At 39.2% G+C, this 16154-nt stretch overlaps 1 protein-coding gene across 1 annotated transcript; it reads right to left on the bottom strand.

Moving 5' to 3' along the window:
• Positions 1–5348: 5348 nt before the first annotated feature.
• On the bottom strand, positions 5349–10306 carry FGF20 (fibroblast growth factor 20; the record flags this gene model as incomplete). Its single annotated transcript, XM_084519047.1, has 3 exons — positions 5349–6463; positions 7949–8052; positions 9994–10306. 3 exons carry the CDS (start codon positions 10304–10306, stop codon positions 6218–6220), a joined length of 663 nt encoding a protein of 220 aa, XP_084375173.1. The 3' UTR covers positions 5349–6217.
• Between the last annotated feature and the right edge of the window lie 5848 nt (positions 10307–16154).

Genomic DNA, 16154 nt, shown 5'->3' with positions numbered 1-16154 from the left:
CCTAGATAAAAGAATTTACCTCCTCATTGCGGTAAACTTCAGGAGTTAAATGAGGTTATAAGCCACAAAACCACAACCATTACACAAAGTCAGGTATCTTGGACTCAGTTTCTAGTAAGAAATCAAATGCAGTGTGGTGCTTGCAGTGGTATTTGAATACAGCCATGAGACATATTTAGAGACAGACACTTCCATTGCACCTTACAGTGTTCAGCATTCACAAAGCAAAAAACTCACTTCAGGAAACTTTATTATTATGAAATACATACACATGGCACCGTGACCTAAAAGAGAAAGTGTGAGAAACTACTATACCACACAGGGTTTGTGGTTTAGTGTTTGGCAATTCCTAGTTTAACTATGAAGGTAATTGCAAAGAATTAAGAGCATCTGCTGACCATTTTGTGACTGTTAAGTACTGGATTCTAGCTCACCATGAACAGTTTGGACAAAGCAGCCTTACTAGCTTCTTAATCAAAGAAGTATTAGACTGTAGCAAAAATAGGAATTCTTGTGCTATGAAATTCTTCCATAATAGAAATTCTTGGAAAAACAGATGTCCCTACACCAAATCATATAGGGCAGCTGAAGCAGTTTTCAAAAGAAGAAGCTACAGATCTGTCTGTTAAGAACTGCAGTTCTGAAATTTTGACAAGAGGGCCAGCAACACAGCCTAACTCTGTAGAACCACATCAGTGAGTTTCTTGAATAGGAAGAGCTATAATCTGACATTTTAAAAACGAAAACCAGCTCTAAATCGTATCTGGAATATAGCAGTCCACAAGCACACACCCATATTTTAGTGTTGTGAAATTCACAAATTGTGAAAATCATCTCAGAGTGTGCAAAAGTCCTACAAATAATCCCCTTATTATCAATTTCACCTCCATTTTGTTCATGCCAAGCTCCAGCCAACTGTTTTTCATCCATATTTCTTCCAGAAAAGAAATTATATTTTCCTGCTCCAGCAAAATAGAAGACAGAATTAACATTATTGGGATATTGATAACTCAATAACTAATATTATTTCATCATCCTACCCAGAAGCTTCAACACAATCAGGGGGGTCAACTGTTAAAATCTTAGAAGTAGGCAGTTTCCTATCGCTTCTGATATCTCAGCCATGTACAGATGAAACTACTTTATGGCACGTCCACCCACCTGGAAACCCTTGGTCATGTCAATGGTACCATTTAGGAACTTGAATTAAAGATGGCTGGAAGATCTCTTGTGAGTAATAAAAACATGAACCTGTTACCTGAAGGACTCAATTGCTGAAATTGTTATTTCCAGAAATAGAAGAAACACCCATAAGTAATTTGAAAAGCATGTTTTGCAAACATATGCTAATATAGATCTCTGTATACAGAAATGGCATTTGGGAGGGAAATGCAAGTTAACTTGGTGTCTATTCATACACTAAGTAAAATTCATGACTTGAAAGTAATTCATGAAAGTAGTATTATGTGGTCTGTGATATTTTAAGTGTGAAGAAATCGTGATTCATTTTTCCTATAATTACACAAAAAATGTAAACAAAGACTTAACAACAGAGAAGCTTTTCATTAACCTCATTTTCAAAAGACTGACCTTCTAATACTCTCACTCCTTTCCATACGAATTGTATTTACTGAAGATTTACTATAAAAAGAGAGCAGTACCAATTGCATTTTGGATATGGTCAAAATACAGAGAGCAACTGTCTCCACTGTTTTAATTCTGTATTTTGTCTTTCCCCTGAACTTCCAGAATGATTCTAGTATCTGATCACGTTAGAGATGAAATAGGTATTATGGCAAGCTGCCAACCAATTTCTGTTTGAAACTTAATCTCTCTCCAAATGGCAATAGAAGTAACTGTTTGACCTCTTCTCTTCCTTTTTTTTTTAATTTCTTTAAAAAAATTCTTTTTAATATTATTTCTTCTTTTTTATTATTTTCTTTTTATTATTATTATTTCTTTTTTTTTTTTCTTATTTGTGCACAACTCACCAAAACAATGTCATGGTCGAATTCATTCCACCCAAGAAGTTTTTACACCTTTCTGTTCTCTGTCTGTGAATCTCTGACTGATAAGAATCCATACAGCATAACAAAAAAAGCGTTGGGGAAAAAAAATATAGAAAAAAAAAGTGCTATCAAAACTTAATTAAAACTAATGTCATAATCCAAACTTTCCTAATTAACAACTTGATGGCATATAACAATTTCAGAATGTGTTCTCTCTAGCAATATAATGCCTTGTACTGGGAGAGGTACATACACATCCAGATGTACCCCAACAACTACAGCTTCATCACAACAGTTGAATATACTACTGCAAAGCAAATTGTTTTAAGAGCAATGTCTGATAAAATGCAGGTCAATACAGACATTCAGGAAGGCTGAAATTCCACCACCCTCAATTTCATGAAATGTTCCCTTCACTTTTCTACCTCATCCAAGGTAAGGACCTGGGGAAGAAATGACTTCAGGTCCTAATCCTAGCTGGGGTTCTGCAGTGAATACTGAGAATAAACACTTCTCTAATTCTTACTCTCTTCCCCATGCAGTGGAGATGTCGTACTGTCTGATCTTGTACAGCCATTCTTATGTTCATATAACCTGAGTCTTCAAATGGCTGCACAATAAAATAAAATAAAATAAAATAAAATAAAATAAAATAAAATAAAATAAAATAAAATAAAATAAAATAAAATAAAATAAAATAAAATAAAAGCATACAATTAATTACATCAGTGAAGTTAATAGATTTCCTCACATGAAAAGCAAAAATAAATAAATAAATAAAAGCAACTGAAACGAAGATTTCTAAAAGGCCCTCTTACTGCTAGCTTCTCTCTGCAGTATGGACCAAGATGAGCAAAACTTAAGCATAATCTCAGTATTTAAGACACAGGCTTGGTCCAGTGTCTTAACCTCAGTTTAGTTCATCACTGTACAGAAAAAGGAGTAAGGAAAATGTGATGGCTTGTAGTGGTATAACTAAAACCGCAGTAGGTATGATTATATAAGCTAAAAAAAAAAAAAAAAAGAATAAATAAATAAATAAATAAAATCACACCCATAGCTGCAGTTAAAGACCTATGTTTAGGTAAAACTTTACAAAGTTACTCAAGGAAGATGGGCTAGCTATGAAAAATGAGTTAACAAAGCACATTAAGAAAAGGAAATAGCTAGCAACAAAAGCTATATTGAAAATACATTTTCTAAATGACTCCCTCATATCAGAAAGTAAATTCTGCAAGAACCCAGAGTGCTATCAGGGTGAATGGCCATAGCAATGATTTGAACTTTCAGACAGTCAGTGAAGCTGGCTGTCACACCTGAGCATGAAAGGTAGCACCAGTAAGCTTATGGCAGAAAACATGACGATACAGACTTGTCCAAACTTCTCCATGCACAGACGAATGGTTCAGACCAATGAGAGGACTATGTGTCTTTTAGACCAGCTGTCCACTTTTTCTAGTTATAGCAGCTCATCTAATAAAAAACACCCATTTCCAGAGGCACTTGGGTTCTCCTATATCCTAGCTAGAAGACTACCACAAAAGCTTTAATGACTGTTAAAAATTCTCAATTCAAAAACAAAATTCAAAACAAAAAGCAAAGAAATACTATGAGCAAAATGAAATGGAAAATGCACTAGTTTTCTTCAGTGGAAATACACCAGAACAGCAAAGGGAAGTTGCGACAGCTTTCCAGTGCTCTAAAGGTTTTGTACTGTCATTTGTCACCACAGTGCCTGCTGTGTTATGCTTTGTTCAAGGATTATTGGCATATATCTCATACTGGAGTGGGGCAAGCAGATGACAAGCATATTTTACTTTTCTTCTTCATCATCCATGTACTGTCTAGGTGGTTGGATCCAGCAGGTGGCTTGATTAACAGTAAACTGCTAATCCAAAGAAAAATAATTCTTTTACTGGTTTGAGTGAAACACTGAGTATGTTTGCCAGAAATGCGTGGGACTATGTCCTGTGCAGCAGCCACTGGTTTCTTACAATTTACATAGAATAAATTATTTTTTAACCTACAGAGGAAAAAAAATAGCTATTTAAAGCGTATGCTTATGTCTTTACTTACTGATCTATTACTGCTATTATGGGACTTGTTGTCACCCATAAAATCATTATTTTATGGTAAATTGAAATGCGTTACAACATTACTCTAGTAAATTGTATTAAGTGCACAGCAGATCTTCCATTGCCTGTTGCTCTGAAAATTTTAACAAAGCCTTTAACTTTAGTAAGCTACATATTGCTAGTCACAAAGTGCTGAAACATCATTTTTTCGTGTGTCTGCAGTCAACTTCTATTTGGCAGAAAGTAAAATGATTTTGTCCAGAGTCCCTCAGTAATCTATGCTCATCCACTTCTCGTTATGGACTGGAAGTCCTGGTACAGCAATGGTGTAAGCACGTGTGTTATATTCTGGAAAATGCTTTTTGTTAATAACTTGATTTGATATAAATGATGCAGGTGCAGTACTTAACCATATATGCTTTCACAAAACTGAACACAAATGAGTTATCTTGACCTGGAGCCCACCAGGAGAGCTGGCAGCAGAAAGGTGAGAGCACCTCCAGCAGCGCATACAAACTGCTGCCCTCTCCTGGTCCACCTTTCCTCCCTCCTGTCCTTTTCCCAGACCTTTTTCTTGAGGTGGTGGCATTATCCAACAACAAGCTTCAGCAGGGCTAGGGCTAAACCACACAGGGCCTGTTGTTAACCCTTGGTATTTTTATGGAGAATGGAGTCAGTCAATATTCAGAGGAATCTGTGCTTTGTAACTGACAGTCCTGAGTTAAATCAGTGTAAACCAAATTGATGTGATCTACCTGTCATATAGCTGTAACTAGCATAGAGCCCTAGCTCATCTTTGTGCTGACAGTATTCACACAAAAACTGCTGCATAAAAATTTCTCCTAAAGGAGAAGTTAAGATTAAAAAGTCATTTCCTTAGGCTCCTCTGTACTCAGTGGAGAAACAGCCTTTACTCACTTGAAGCTTTTCATTCACAGATATCAGAAACTCCTTACTCCAATACTGTTTCCCTTAAACATACTGATACATAGTTAAAACATCTTATACAGTGATGATAATCCTATGTGAAAAATTTGATGTAATGCAGAGAATTCTAGTCATTTAGTTATTTGTGTTTTAGTAAAGCCAGTACAAGTCACTTAAAAAAAAAAAATCCAGCATGATGCGATCTGAATCAAGACTGCAAGAGCTAATACTACTTGTCCTTTCAAGGTAACTATAATACACTTTTTGTAATTGTTTCATGTTTGCAATGTTACATATAATGTGCAAAGAGACACTTTAAAAATGACAGTAAACCCAATAAAGTAAAATCATTTTTAATTCCCTTTTTAAATGTGCATTTGAATTCAATACAGTTCTGTAAGGCACTCTCATAGGTCAAGAAACCAAAACATTCTTTCCAATATAAGGATAGTCATGAGGCAATGGTATGTGCACACAATATAAGCTTTTTCTGTAACTGATTGACAATGAAATCTGAATATCCAGGTTTTGGATGCACTGCAATGTAATGTCATTGCTGTATCATGACACTACTCGAAGCAAATATTGGCACTGTAAATGCTCTCTCATTGGGTTTAGGGGCTTGTATTCTCTTCATATCCCAGTAAAAAATAAACTCTTTAATAAATAAATATATAAAATAAATATATGCTATCTGGAGATGTATAAATAGGTCCATCCTGAATAAAAGTTCCAGCTCCAACTATGATGCATTGACATCTAAGGTCCATCACTGAAGTGAAGACACTAACACTTCATACACAGTTCTCAGGATTTTTTCTTTTTTAAAAAACTATTTTACAGTTTATTTCTTTCTATTTCTCCCAGCTGTTATTGGATCCATATGATGTAGGTACTTTTTTGGTAACTTATGGACCCTAAGTAATCCAGATGAAATTGCCAAGTTTGTTATTTTTAAGAAAGTCACACTCCAACTTCCCTTTTGTTACTGGCTACCACAGAGTCAGCAAGTTTGAAGGAGGCTGGTCCACTCTCAGCTTTAAGGCTTTGTCTCCTAAATCCAAACACTGGAAATTAGAGGTTTGGCCATCACAAAGTAGCTTCTTCAAATCCAGTACCCATGTTCCTCATGCTGGTATCGCCATGAATAAAAGGGCAAGATCAAACAGATCTGGTGTGGTTTTCCTTCCAAGATTCCCTCCTTCCTCAGCTGTAACCCAGCACATCTTTGTACAGTTCTGGAACTCTTTCGGGATCCACAGGTCGGGGCAGGAAATGTGTGAATTTCTGGTGTCTCTTGGACCTTGCCCCATCTCTAGGAGTACCGTCTTTGTTAAGTGCTACAAAGTACCGCCGCCCCGAATCTCCATGTTTGTACACATTGGACGAGTAAGTGTTGTACCAGTTTTCCTCAAACTGTTCCCTGAAGATGCACTCAGGAGTTAGTTTCTCCTACAGAAAGAAACAAAGAAAAATAAGTCAAGCTGTTGCTAGATATCTGAACACACTTGAAAAAATGATAAAAATAAACAAAATGCCATAGGCTTTGTGCTGCCTTATGGTTCATTTGATTTTTAACAAATCAAACCCAAGAAGAATATATAGACCCAACATGGAGTTTGGCAGGCTAATTTATCCCTTTTTCATCTAAAACCTGGACATGTACATACAAAATTTTGGATTTAAACATGCCTTAGATAACTCCCTCTCTAAGAAGTCATCAATAGTATAGTTTAAGTGCCAGCAGTAAGCCAGCAGGTCACCATTTCATATTTGTTCAAAGCACTGATTGTCACCCCATTTAAAGCCTTCACAATACTTCTAGGCCAAAATCCATTATGGATTCAGATGATTAATGAAGAAAGTCACAAATTATAACATGCACTTTTCTGCTTTTTTAGAGAAGGTATTAATCACTTACAGGTAAGCAATAAATCAGTCAGTCCCAGAAGCATTAGAAACAGAAGTGATGAACAACAAAATGAAGAGGCATTAACTGGAGAGACCCAATAATTTCTCTCTAAATGTTTTAAGATTTTGAAGGAGAAGAGTCTGAGACCCTAATGGTACTGGAAAAATTAAAGCTTGTATTTTGCAGCCATATGTTGAAGTTATTCAACATATACAAATCAACTGTAATGAGTACAAGCTTAATTTCATTCTTAAGCACAAGCATTCCAGAACTGGGATCTCCAGGTACACAGAATCACAGAATTTCTAGGTTGGAAGAGACCTCAAGGTCATCGAGTCCAACCTCCAACCTAACGCTAACAGCCCTCCACTAAACCATATCCCTAAGCTCTACATCTAAGCGTCTTTTGAAGACTTCCAGGGATGGTACTGCCAATACTTTTGCACCATTACAATTTTTCAAATAAGAGTGGTACCTAACTGTGACACATGGTATTATCCTTTTTTCCCAGCTCTTGAAAGTATGCTTTTACATTAAAAACTGGTACCTGGAAGCACCCTCTGCTGATCTGTAAAGGAGTATTATCTACATAAAATAATTCAGGATACTATATTAATAGTTGTTTACCTGTTCCATAGCTATCCTTTCAAGTTTTTTCTCCTTGCATTACATGTTTTTGATGATATACACTATGATGCATTTGCAGTATTCATGAAAAGCAAATTAGATTCTAGGCAACCTAAATGCTTTTTGAATGGCTAGTTTAATTAGCTATTTTTGTCTTTAAGAGGAATGTTTCTCTTCAGTTCTCTGCATCTAGGATAGAGAAACTTTTGCCATCAAATATTTAGTATCCAAGGCCATACATCATACACTCTAAGAATTTATTGTTTATTCCAACAGGAAAAGATGTCAGTGTTTTAAAAGTTAAGACTGCCTCAGTTAGACACTAGAGGTGTTTGCACAGTGCTAATAAGTGAATCAAAACATCAACATGTACAAGCTGATGTGAAAGTAGTACTTACAGAGCCATAGAGTTCTCCCTTCTCGTTCATTCCAAGGTAAAGGCCACTGTCCACACCTCTGATACTGACGAGTCCCACTGCCACACTGATGAATTCAAGGATACCTGATATCCAAAGGGAAAAAAAAAAAAGACAATAAGAGGTTGTTTTAAATCAACTTGTGTGATAAAAATCAATAAAAACATCCAAAATGTAGTTGAAAGCAAGTAGAAACAGTAGATATAAAAATATGGCCTACTTTTTCTGAAATTTCAAATACTGTATCGAAACATATACAACATTTTCACAGGAAAGCAGCCTGAGAAGCTCATCTAGGTATAAGAGTCCTACTTTATTTAAAGAAAGCTTTTTATATATATATAATTGCTTTGATGATTAAAGGTTTTTATTCATCACTCAGGCTAAAACCTTCAGTATTATGCAGTTGCAATCTGTAATGATTAGACGCTGTTTGCCAAGCTGCCTGCTCAAACATTGGAAGATAGGTTTGGATTACCTGAAAATATACTTTACTTTCGCTATAGTATTATCTTAAAAAAACACTTTCATTATTAGATCGTTTGAATAGAAATCAAAGTACTGATGGGAATTTTATATAACAGAATCTACCCACAGGAAAAAAAAAAAAAAAAGTATTTGCCAGACATCTTATCTAGCCCATTGGCCCGCACCTCTTGACACAACTTGTAATCTTCAGTGCAGGCTTTTTATGTGCACGAAATATGCCGGTTATTTGCTAATGCTTGGATTATAGAATTATTTATCTTACATTTGCCCAAAATGGGATCCATGTTAATAATTTAAAGTATTCGGGAGACGATGCTCTATTTGAAGCCTGCAATTTGGCAAGCATATGCCAGCTGGGTTAACCAATTGATATGCACAGGTTATAGTACATATAAAACATGAAAGAAAGGGAATGTGTGAAGCGGCTTTTTGGAAGTTGTTAACAATGTAAACAGAGCTTCAAAAGAAGCTGGTCTAGAATCATACCCAGGATTTTGCTGCACAACAGCAAAACCACAAAACAGTAAAAGAAACTCAATCTAAGGAAAGTGGTTTTAAATAGCGTGTTTGGTTTTTACAGTGTCCTTTTGTCTATTTGCTGTATTTATGATTTCTCTTTTTCATTCAGGACCAGCTTTCACTGCAAGGCAGACAGATTGTTTGGACTATCCAACAATTTCAAGTGTTTTGATTTTTAATTGAGCTTTGGCAGGTTTCTTAGTTATCTCACCAAGCAGCAAAGAGTATAAATCCTTTACAAAGAGCGATCATTAAAAACTCTATTGCATGTAAATCAAGCTAGCCTTCCAGTTCCTAAAGCACAAAGTCCCAGAAAAAGAGGTGGAGGCATTTTGTCTTTCTGGTATCATTTTCAAAGCCGCTCTTTTCAAGCCTATAATAAGCAGGTGATTCAACCCACAAAGCAACCACATCAGACAGACCTGCAGAGAGCGGTGGTAGAATAAAGGAAGAACATTTCTAAAAAGCCCAGAGAATGTTTGATCTGGGGCTAACTTTTTTTCTTCTTTTTAAGCGAAGATTTATTTCGTGTTTACACGCTGTAGGAAATCTCCCTTCTGAGAACTCTGCTGACTACCGCTCTCCTACTTCTGAAAACATCCCCGTGCTATAAAGGCAATTACGAGCCCTTCCAGCGGGCTGTTTTGGCTGTGGGGAGGGCGATAGGAAGCACTTTAATCACCTTTTTACGACTGCTAAATCAATACCCACCGCAACTCGCACGGAGCTGACAGCGGCAGGTTCGCTCGGAGGCGCAGCTCCTACTGCTGCCGCTTAGGATTCATTCACCCTGCTGTTGGGTGAAGCGTGCACACTTTGGGGCTGCCTTCCCCTCCTTTCGGGCTATCGATGGGTCCCTCCGCTCCAACTTTTTGTCCCGTTTCAAAACAAAGCACCCCACGGCGGCTGAGCCCCCCGCTTGCCACCCGCCCCTCTCAGGGGATGCTCCGCGCTCCCTGCCCCCGGTGCCCGTCTCAGGCACCTGCCCCGACCCCCCGCTGCCTCTCCCCGGCTCCTACCGAAGAGGCTGTGGTCCTGGCGGGTGCCGCGCACGCTGCCGTCGGGCAGGATCTGCAGGTGGAAGCCGGTGCGGCAGTAGAGCTGCCGCCTCCTCAGGATGCCCTGCAAGTGCGCCAGGTCCGCGGCCGCCGCCGCTGCCGCCGCTGCCGCTGCCGCCCCGCCGCCGCCCGCCCGCTCCGCCGCCGCCGCCCGCCGCTCTCCCAGCAGCGCCGGGCGCTCCCCGGCGGGCGGCAGCAAGAAGTGGGCGCCCACCGGCTGCCCCAAGCCGTCCAGGCCGCCCAGGAAGGGCCCCACGTCGGCCAGCGGAGCCATGGGGCAGCGGGGCCAGAGGGTCGCGGGCCGGCGGAGGAGCGGGCGGCGGCTGCCGGGCATGTGGGGGAGCGCGGCGGGGCCGGGCCGGGCCGAGCCGCTGCGAGCCAGGCGGCGGGGTGGCGGCGGCGCGGCCCCGCGCCGGTATATATAGCCCGCGGGCCCCCTGACATATGCTAATGGCGGCCGCGGCGGGGAGGCCGCGTTTGAAATTGTAAACCCCGAGCCCCGCGCATCGCACCTCCAGCACGGCACGGCACGGCACGGCACGGCCGGCGGGGAGCGGGGAGCGGGGAGCGGCGGCACGGGCAGGGGTAGGGCACGGGTAGGGCAGGGCAGGGCAGGGGCGGCCCCCGGGCGGGCACGCACAGATAGAGCCGCACACACACGCGTGTATCCACATATACATATTTACATACATATATACATATGCACACACACATGTGTGCGCACATACATACAGACACATCAAACATGCATGCACATATACATGTACATATACATATACATATACACACATATATACACATATACACATACATATACACACATATACACATATACACACATATACACACACACTTATGTACACATGTACACACATACACATGTACATGCACACACATATACACATGCACAGGTGCCTTTGCTGCTGGTGGACAGTGCCCAGCCCAAGGCCAGGACCTGGGCAAGGACCAGGAATCAGGGCTAGGACTCAGACTCAGGACCTGGACCAGGACCATAATCAGGACCGGGACCAGGACCGGGATCAGGAAGAAGACTGGGACTGGAATCAAGACTGGGACCGGAATCAGGACCAGGACCGGGACAAGGACCAGGACTGGGACAAGGACCAGGACTGGGACCAGGACCAGGATCAGGATCAGGACCAAAACCTGGACCAGAACTAGGGCCTGGACCAGGATCAGGAACAGGACCAGGACCAGAACCAGGATCAGGACCAGGACCAAAACTGGAACCAGAACCGGGATTAGGACCAGAATCAGGATCAGGACCAGGATCAGGACCAGAACCGGAACCAGGATCCGAACCAGGATCAGGACCAGAACCAGGTCCGGGTCCACAGCGTGGCCCGTGTGGGAGCTGCTGGAGCATTACGTGGACAGGTGCAAGGAGAGGCAGGAGGGAAGAAGGAGAAAGGGCGTTACCTGAGGGTTAGACCTGCCCAGACACACATGAAAGAAAAAAAAACACAAAGATCTGACAGCTTTGCTCCCTGTTTCTGAAACGCTAATAAAATGTACATGCATTACCCTTTCCTTTTATCACTTCAGTTACAAGGAGGGGAATTTTTAAAGAAATTGGCATAGTCAGGGAGGTGTTTTCCCCTCTGCAAATTCTCCCTCAATTTAATTTATCATTAACATGACATGAAACTGATCTATGGCGTTTGTATATCAGTCTTAAAAACATAAATGAGCGGGCACGTGGTTTGTAATAAATATTTTCAAAGCTTGCACCCATGAAGAAACAGAGCAAGAGATAGCCCATCTAGTCCATCTTCCTTGGGGTTTTGGAACGGGACCATTACCAAAGTCTGAGTGCCACAAATTAATGATCATGTCATATCCCAAAAGCTCCCTGTTATCTTTTCTACGATGTATTAAAAAATGTGGGACCTTGTTGTCCTGTTGCAGCTGAGCATATGCATTTTTCAACACAAAAGCAAAATGATTCACACAGGCAAATTTATTTGTGGAACACATTAATTACTAGCAATGATAAAGCAATGGTGTATTAAAACTAAGAACTCAACTTCTGCCTTTTGCGCTGTTATTTTCTATCATATCTAATGAATTTTAGGGCTCAAACTGCATGGCTCATCTTAGTGTTCAAGATGCACAATGCAATTCCTTGCCAATGTTAAAACAAAGTTTTAAAGTACGAAACGCAAAGATCTTTTGCAGTTAACTCTCTCAGAAGTTTGAGAGAATTGCTTGGCAGTCTAAGGTTTCATTTAAACAAAAAAGTTGTAGAGAATCATGAAAGATTAGTTCTCCAGTCTTGCTCCATGGTCTTTTCAGTCACCATCTAAATCTGGGAGATCAAATGGATTTGACTGCTTAGCTTTATTTGCTGTGGAGAGTATAGGGCTAATTAATTGGCAGGTGCTTTAAAGCAGGTAATGCTACACCTTTTCATCATTGCAGTCCTAAGTACTGCCCCTGTGTGCACCTGAATTATAAAAAGGCTGCTTTAAAGCAAGTGATTTACTGTGGAGGGATTTAAAACTGAAAAAACTAACGCTAAATACAATGATCAGATAAATCACCTCAGAAGAGAGCACGGGCAGACCTGCTCTGAAGGCAGTTACAGATAGATGTTATATTATTTTACCTTTCAGATAACAGGAGCCTGTCATGTGGTGGGACCCAAAAATCCACCATAATCGAGATTTCAAAGCACATCTGTGTAAACATTATCACATCAGTGTAAAACATCAACCAATGAGCTTTCTCTTTGAACCAAATCTACTTAATTGCAGTGCTAAATCAAAGAAATAGATCAAAGTTGAATAATCTATATGGCACCTATTTCTCAAGTAGCCTGTATGCTGATTTCTCAAATATACCTGAAACGTTTGAAACACGCATCAAGCATTTTTATTGACATGACAGGTAGGTCAAGATCAAACTGTAATTAGTTCATCACAGCTGCTAAGTTGCAGGACATGCACTTGGATGGTACAGCTAAATATACAGGAGGTGTATTCTGAGCCAAAAGATGCCCCATTACAGAAAGCGTTCCCGGGTCCCAGCGGTACTCCCCAAGCCCTACCAAGCAGAGGGCTCTTCTGCTTAGATGGCACCCAATGGAGGAGGGTTTTTCTGAAAACAATATCCTCTGCCGTCATCCACTGGAAGACCCTTATGGCTAAATCTTTCCTGTTATATAGTGGAAACATTTTCTGTAGAGTGGAATATATAATGCCAATCTGTTCCGAGTGGAGTCTTTAATGTCTGGGCACTGAACCGGCTACACTGTTTTATAAAGTACGAGAAAAGAAACAAAAAGATAAGATTTTTTTTTGTTGTTTGCACTAGTCATGTGACAGGAAAAGATAACACTGTAGATTTTTTTATGCACCTTCTGAGACTATACCATGGGAAGTTAAATAATTTTGAAGAGTGTTTTTACAAGAGTGCATTATTGAACTTAAAGTATACAGTGCAATCTAATCAACGTTACGTATACTTCCTAAAGACTGCACTTTCAGCGTCGTTGAACAAATACATATGTGGTCAAGTTTTTATTTCCATAGCGAGTAGCTGGGGCTTCTATAGACAATATAATTACTCTACATTGCCTAAGAATAGCATATTGTCACAGGAAAAACCTAGTGGCTATCAAGGAGAAAACAACACACCAAAATTTTTGATATGCATACATATGCATAGAGAGAGAGAGTTCTATGTATCTATCAGGTTGGTCAGAAAACCTTGTAAAACTTTGTCCTGCAATGTATTGTGCCGTTATTAATTTTAGAACTCCATTACAGAAGTGCCATGCCAGCCATAAAATTGTAATCATATTATAAAATAACACTTAACAGAACAAAGGGGGCAGGTGGGTCATGAGTACACAAGAAAGCAAACACTAGGTGGAACAAAAAACACTGAGTAGAACATGAAGAAATTTGTCCATCTGGAGACATTTGTGTATCATGGTCATTTCCAGATTATTCCTAGTCTGGGACCAGAAAACATGGTTGGCTGATTTCAACAAGAAGAGCAGAACAGGATGAAGCTACAGTGAGAGCCTTATGGAGTACTGCAAGTCTGAGTGAAGTAAGGTGTATTCTTATACAGGATTTACTAGGAAAAAAAAAAAAAAAAAAAAGAACAAGATAACTTTCAAGGCTGCATGTATAAATAGGGTCATAATCTGATGATGTAAAACCTTTAAAATGCAATACGCATGGACTTAAAATACATCCAGAACCTTTTCTTCTGAATTGCTGAAGTTACAGGTATGTATGCATGTATACATACATATATATATATGTGTGTAAGTATATTTATGTATAATGAAAAAAATCAGAGGAGGTAAAAGTAATGCTGAAAAAAATAATTTTCCTATAGAAATTAAGTTTTACCTTTCTGGCACCTTCATTTTTCTGTTTGTTTGTTTCTTGAGTGAAAACAGAAATTCTCAGAGCTTTTTAAGATTCATGATTTTATTGACCATGTGTTTGTAGGTAAACTCTCATATATGTGGAGTGGGATAGAGAAGTCACACAGTGAGCTACCTAGGTAGCGAGGAACCTTTACATCCAGTTACATTCACAGAGAACGGACATTTTCCATATATATCAGCGTCCAAATGTCTTGCTTGACAACTTTCATGTTAGCTCTCTAAGTGGATCACTAAATAAAAAGCACATAGATTTAGATGGTTTCTGAACCTGCGCACATAGGATTATGTGCACAGACAGGTTACAGTTTTTGACTTACTGCACAAATTAATTGTGCTCTTGTTCTTAAGCAAACACTTCACCAGGGAAGTTCTAACATACCCAGACATAAGTAGTTACAGATGTGTATTGGTTTTTCTGAAGTGAAAAGATAAATAAATAAATAAATAAATAAATAAATAAAAATAATAATAATAAAAAAAGATTAGCCTAAAGGTGTTATTGAAAAGTCATTAAATTGTGGCTAATCAATTTCAGGGAAACAATGTGATCGGGGGATAACTCATGGTTCTTGTCTCCAGTTTTAAGCAACTGATCAGGCATTCAGCAAACAGGTCTACTGTGGGACACTACACTGACCAAAAGATTTCTTTTTCAGTAAAATGGAAAAAGCAAGACTATTTCTAAAAGGTAATTCCATTGCTGAATGATGTCTCCTAATAAGGCACCTAGAACTGAAGAGATCCAAGAGCCACATTCTACAAAACTTTCCAAATTGAATGCTTAGCCATGCAACTGCTGAAAAAATACTTGAGTAGACAACTTGGTAGACAACTATATTGCCTTGACACCTGAATACTGTCCTTGTATCATTTAGTACAGAAATGTAGCTCAGATTTGGAGACAAGCCTTTCACTCTGTAAACATACATATACTTACAAACAAAGCAGTAGACATTAAAAAAATATTTACTTTTTAATACATAAAAGCAATGTAAACTGGCTAATGAATTGGCTTACAGTATTCTAAAATATCAAAAGAAATGCAGTGACTATCATTCACCCCAGATACCAGCTTTTCCAGACCTATCTTGGTAGTAAATCAACCTTGGACATACATACATTTGTACAAACTGTCAGGTTGCCTGTTGTCAAATAGAGACATAATTCTCCCTTGACGGAATATGGTAACCACTGAACATTTTCTTAGAAATTGAAAATGCATAAATGCCTTAAACATACTAAAGTGTTTATTTATGCATTTTCTGAATTACAATTACGTAACAGATTCACATCTTGTTCATAGTAAAATACAAACCCAGCAAAAATTTAGAAAAAAAAAAATATAAATAAAAACTGAAACTTGGGAAGAGCACACTTATAACAATTAAAGGACAAAAAAATTGAGGCTGCACTTGACCATTGCAAAGAATGCCATAAGGTGTGCTGTGACTTGAAATGGATGGTCAGACCAGATGATCTTGGAGGTCTTTTCCAATCTTAATGATTCTATGATTCTGCGTATACAGCTTATGGAAATTTCAATGCAGTGCAGGAGGCAATTCAGGTTGTACCATGGAGAATGATGCATCATGAAATGCTTTACAAGGTCATGGCCCATCAGCTCCAAGTAGGGACAAAAGCACGTTCTTATTATTAAGAACTGTTCTTTAATACTCGGTTATGCTGGGGGCTG

The sequence above is a fragment of the Aythya ferina genome (genome assembly GCF_964211825.1).
Source record: "Aythya ferina genome assembly, chromosome: 4".
NCBI lineage: Eukaryota > Metazoa > Chordata > Aves > Anseriformes > Anatidae > Aythya > Aythya ferina.
Note: the sequence above shows the minus strand (reverse complement) of the source record. Positions and strands in the feature narration are given on the sequence as shown.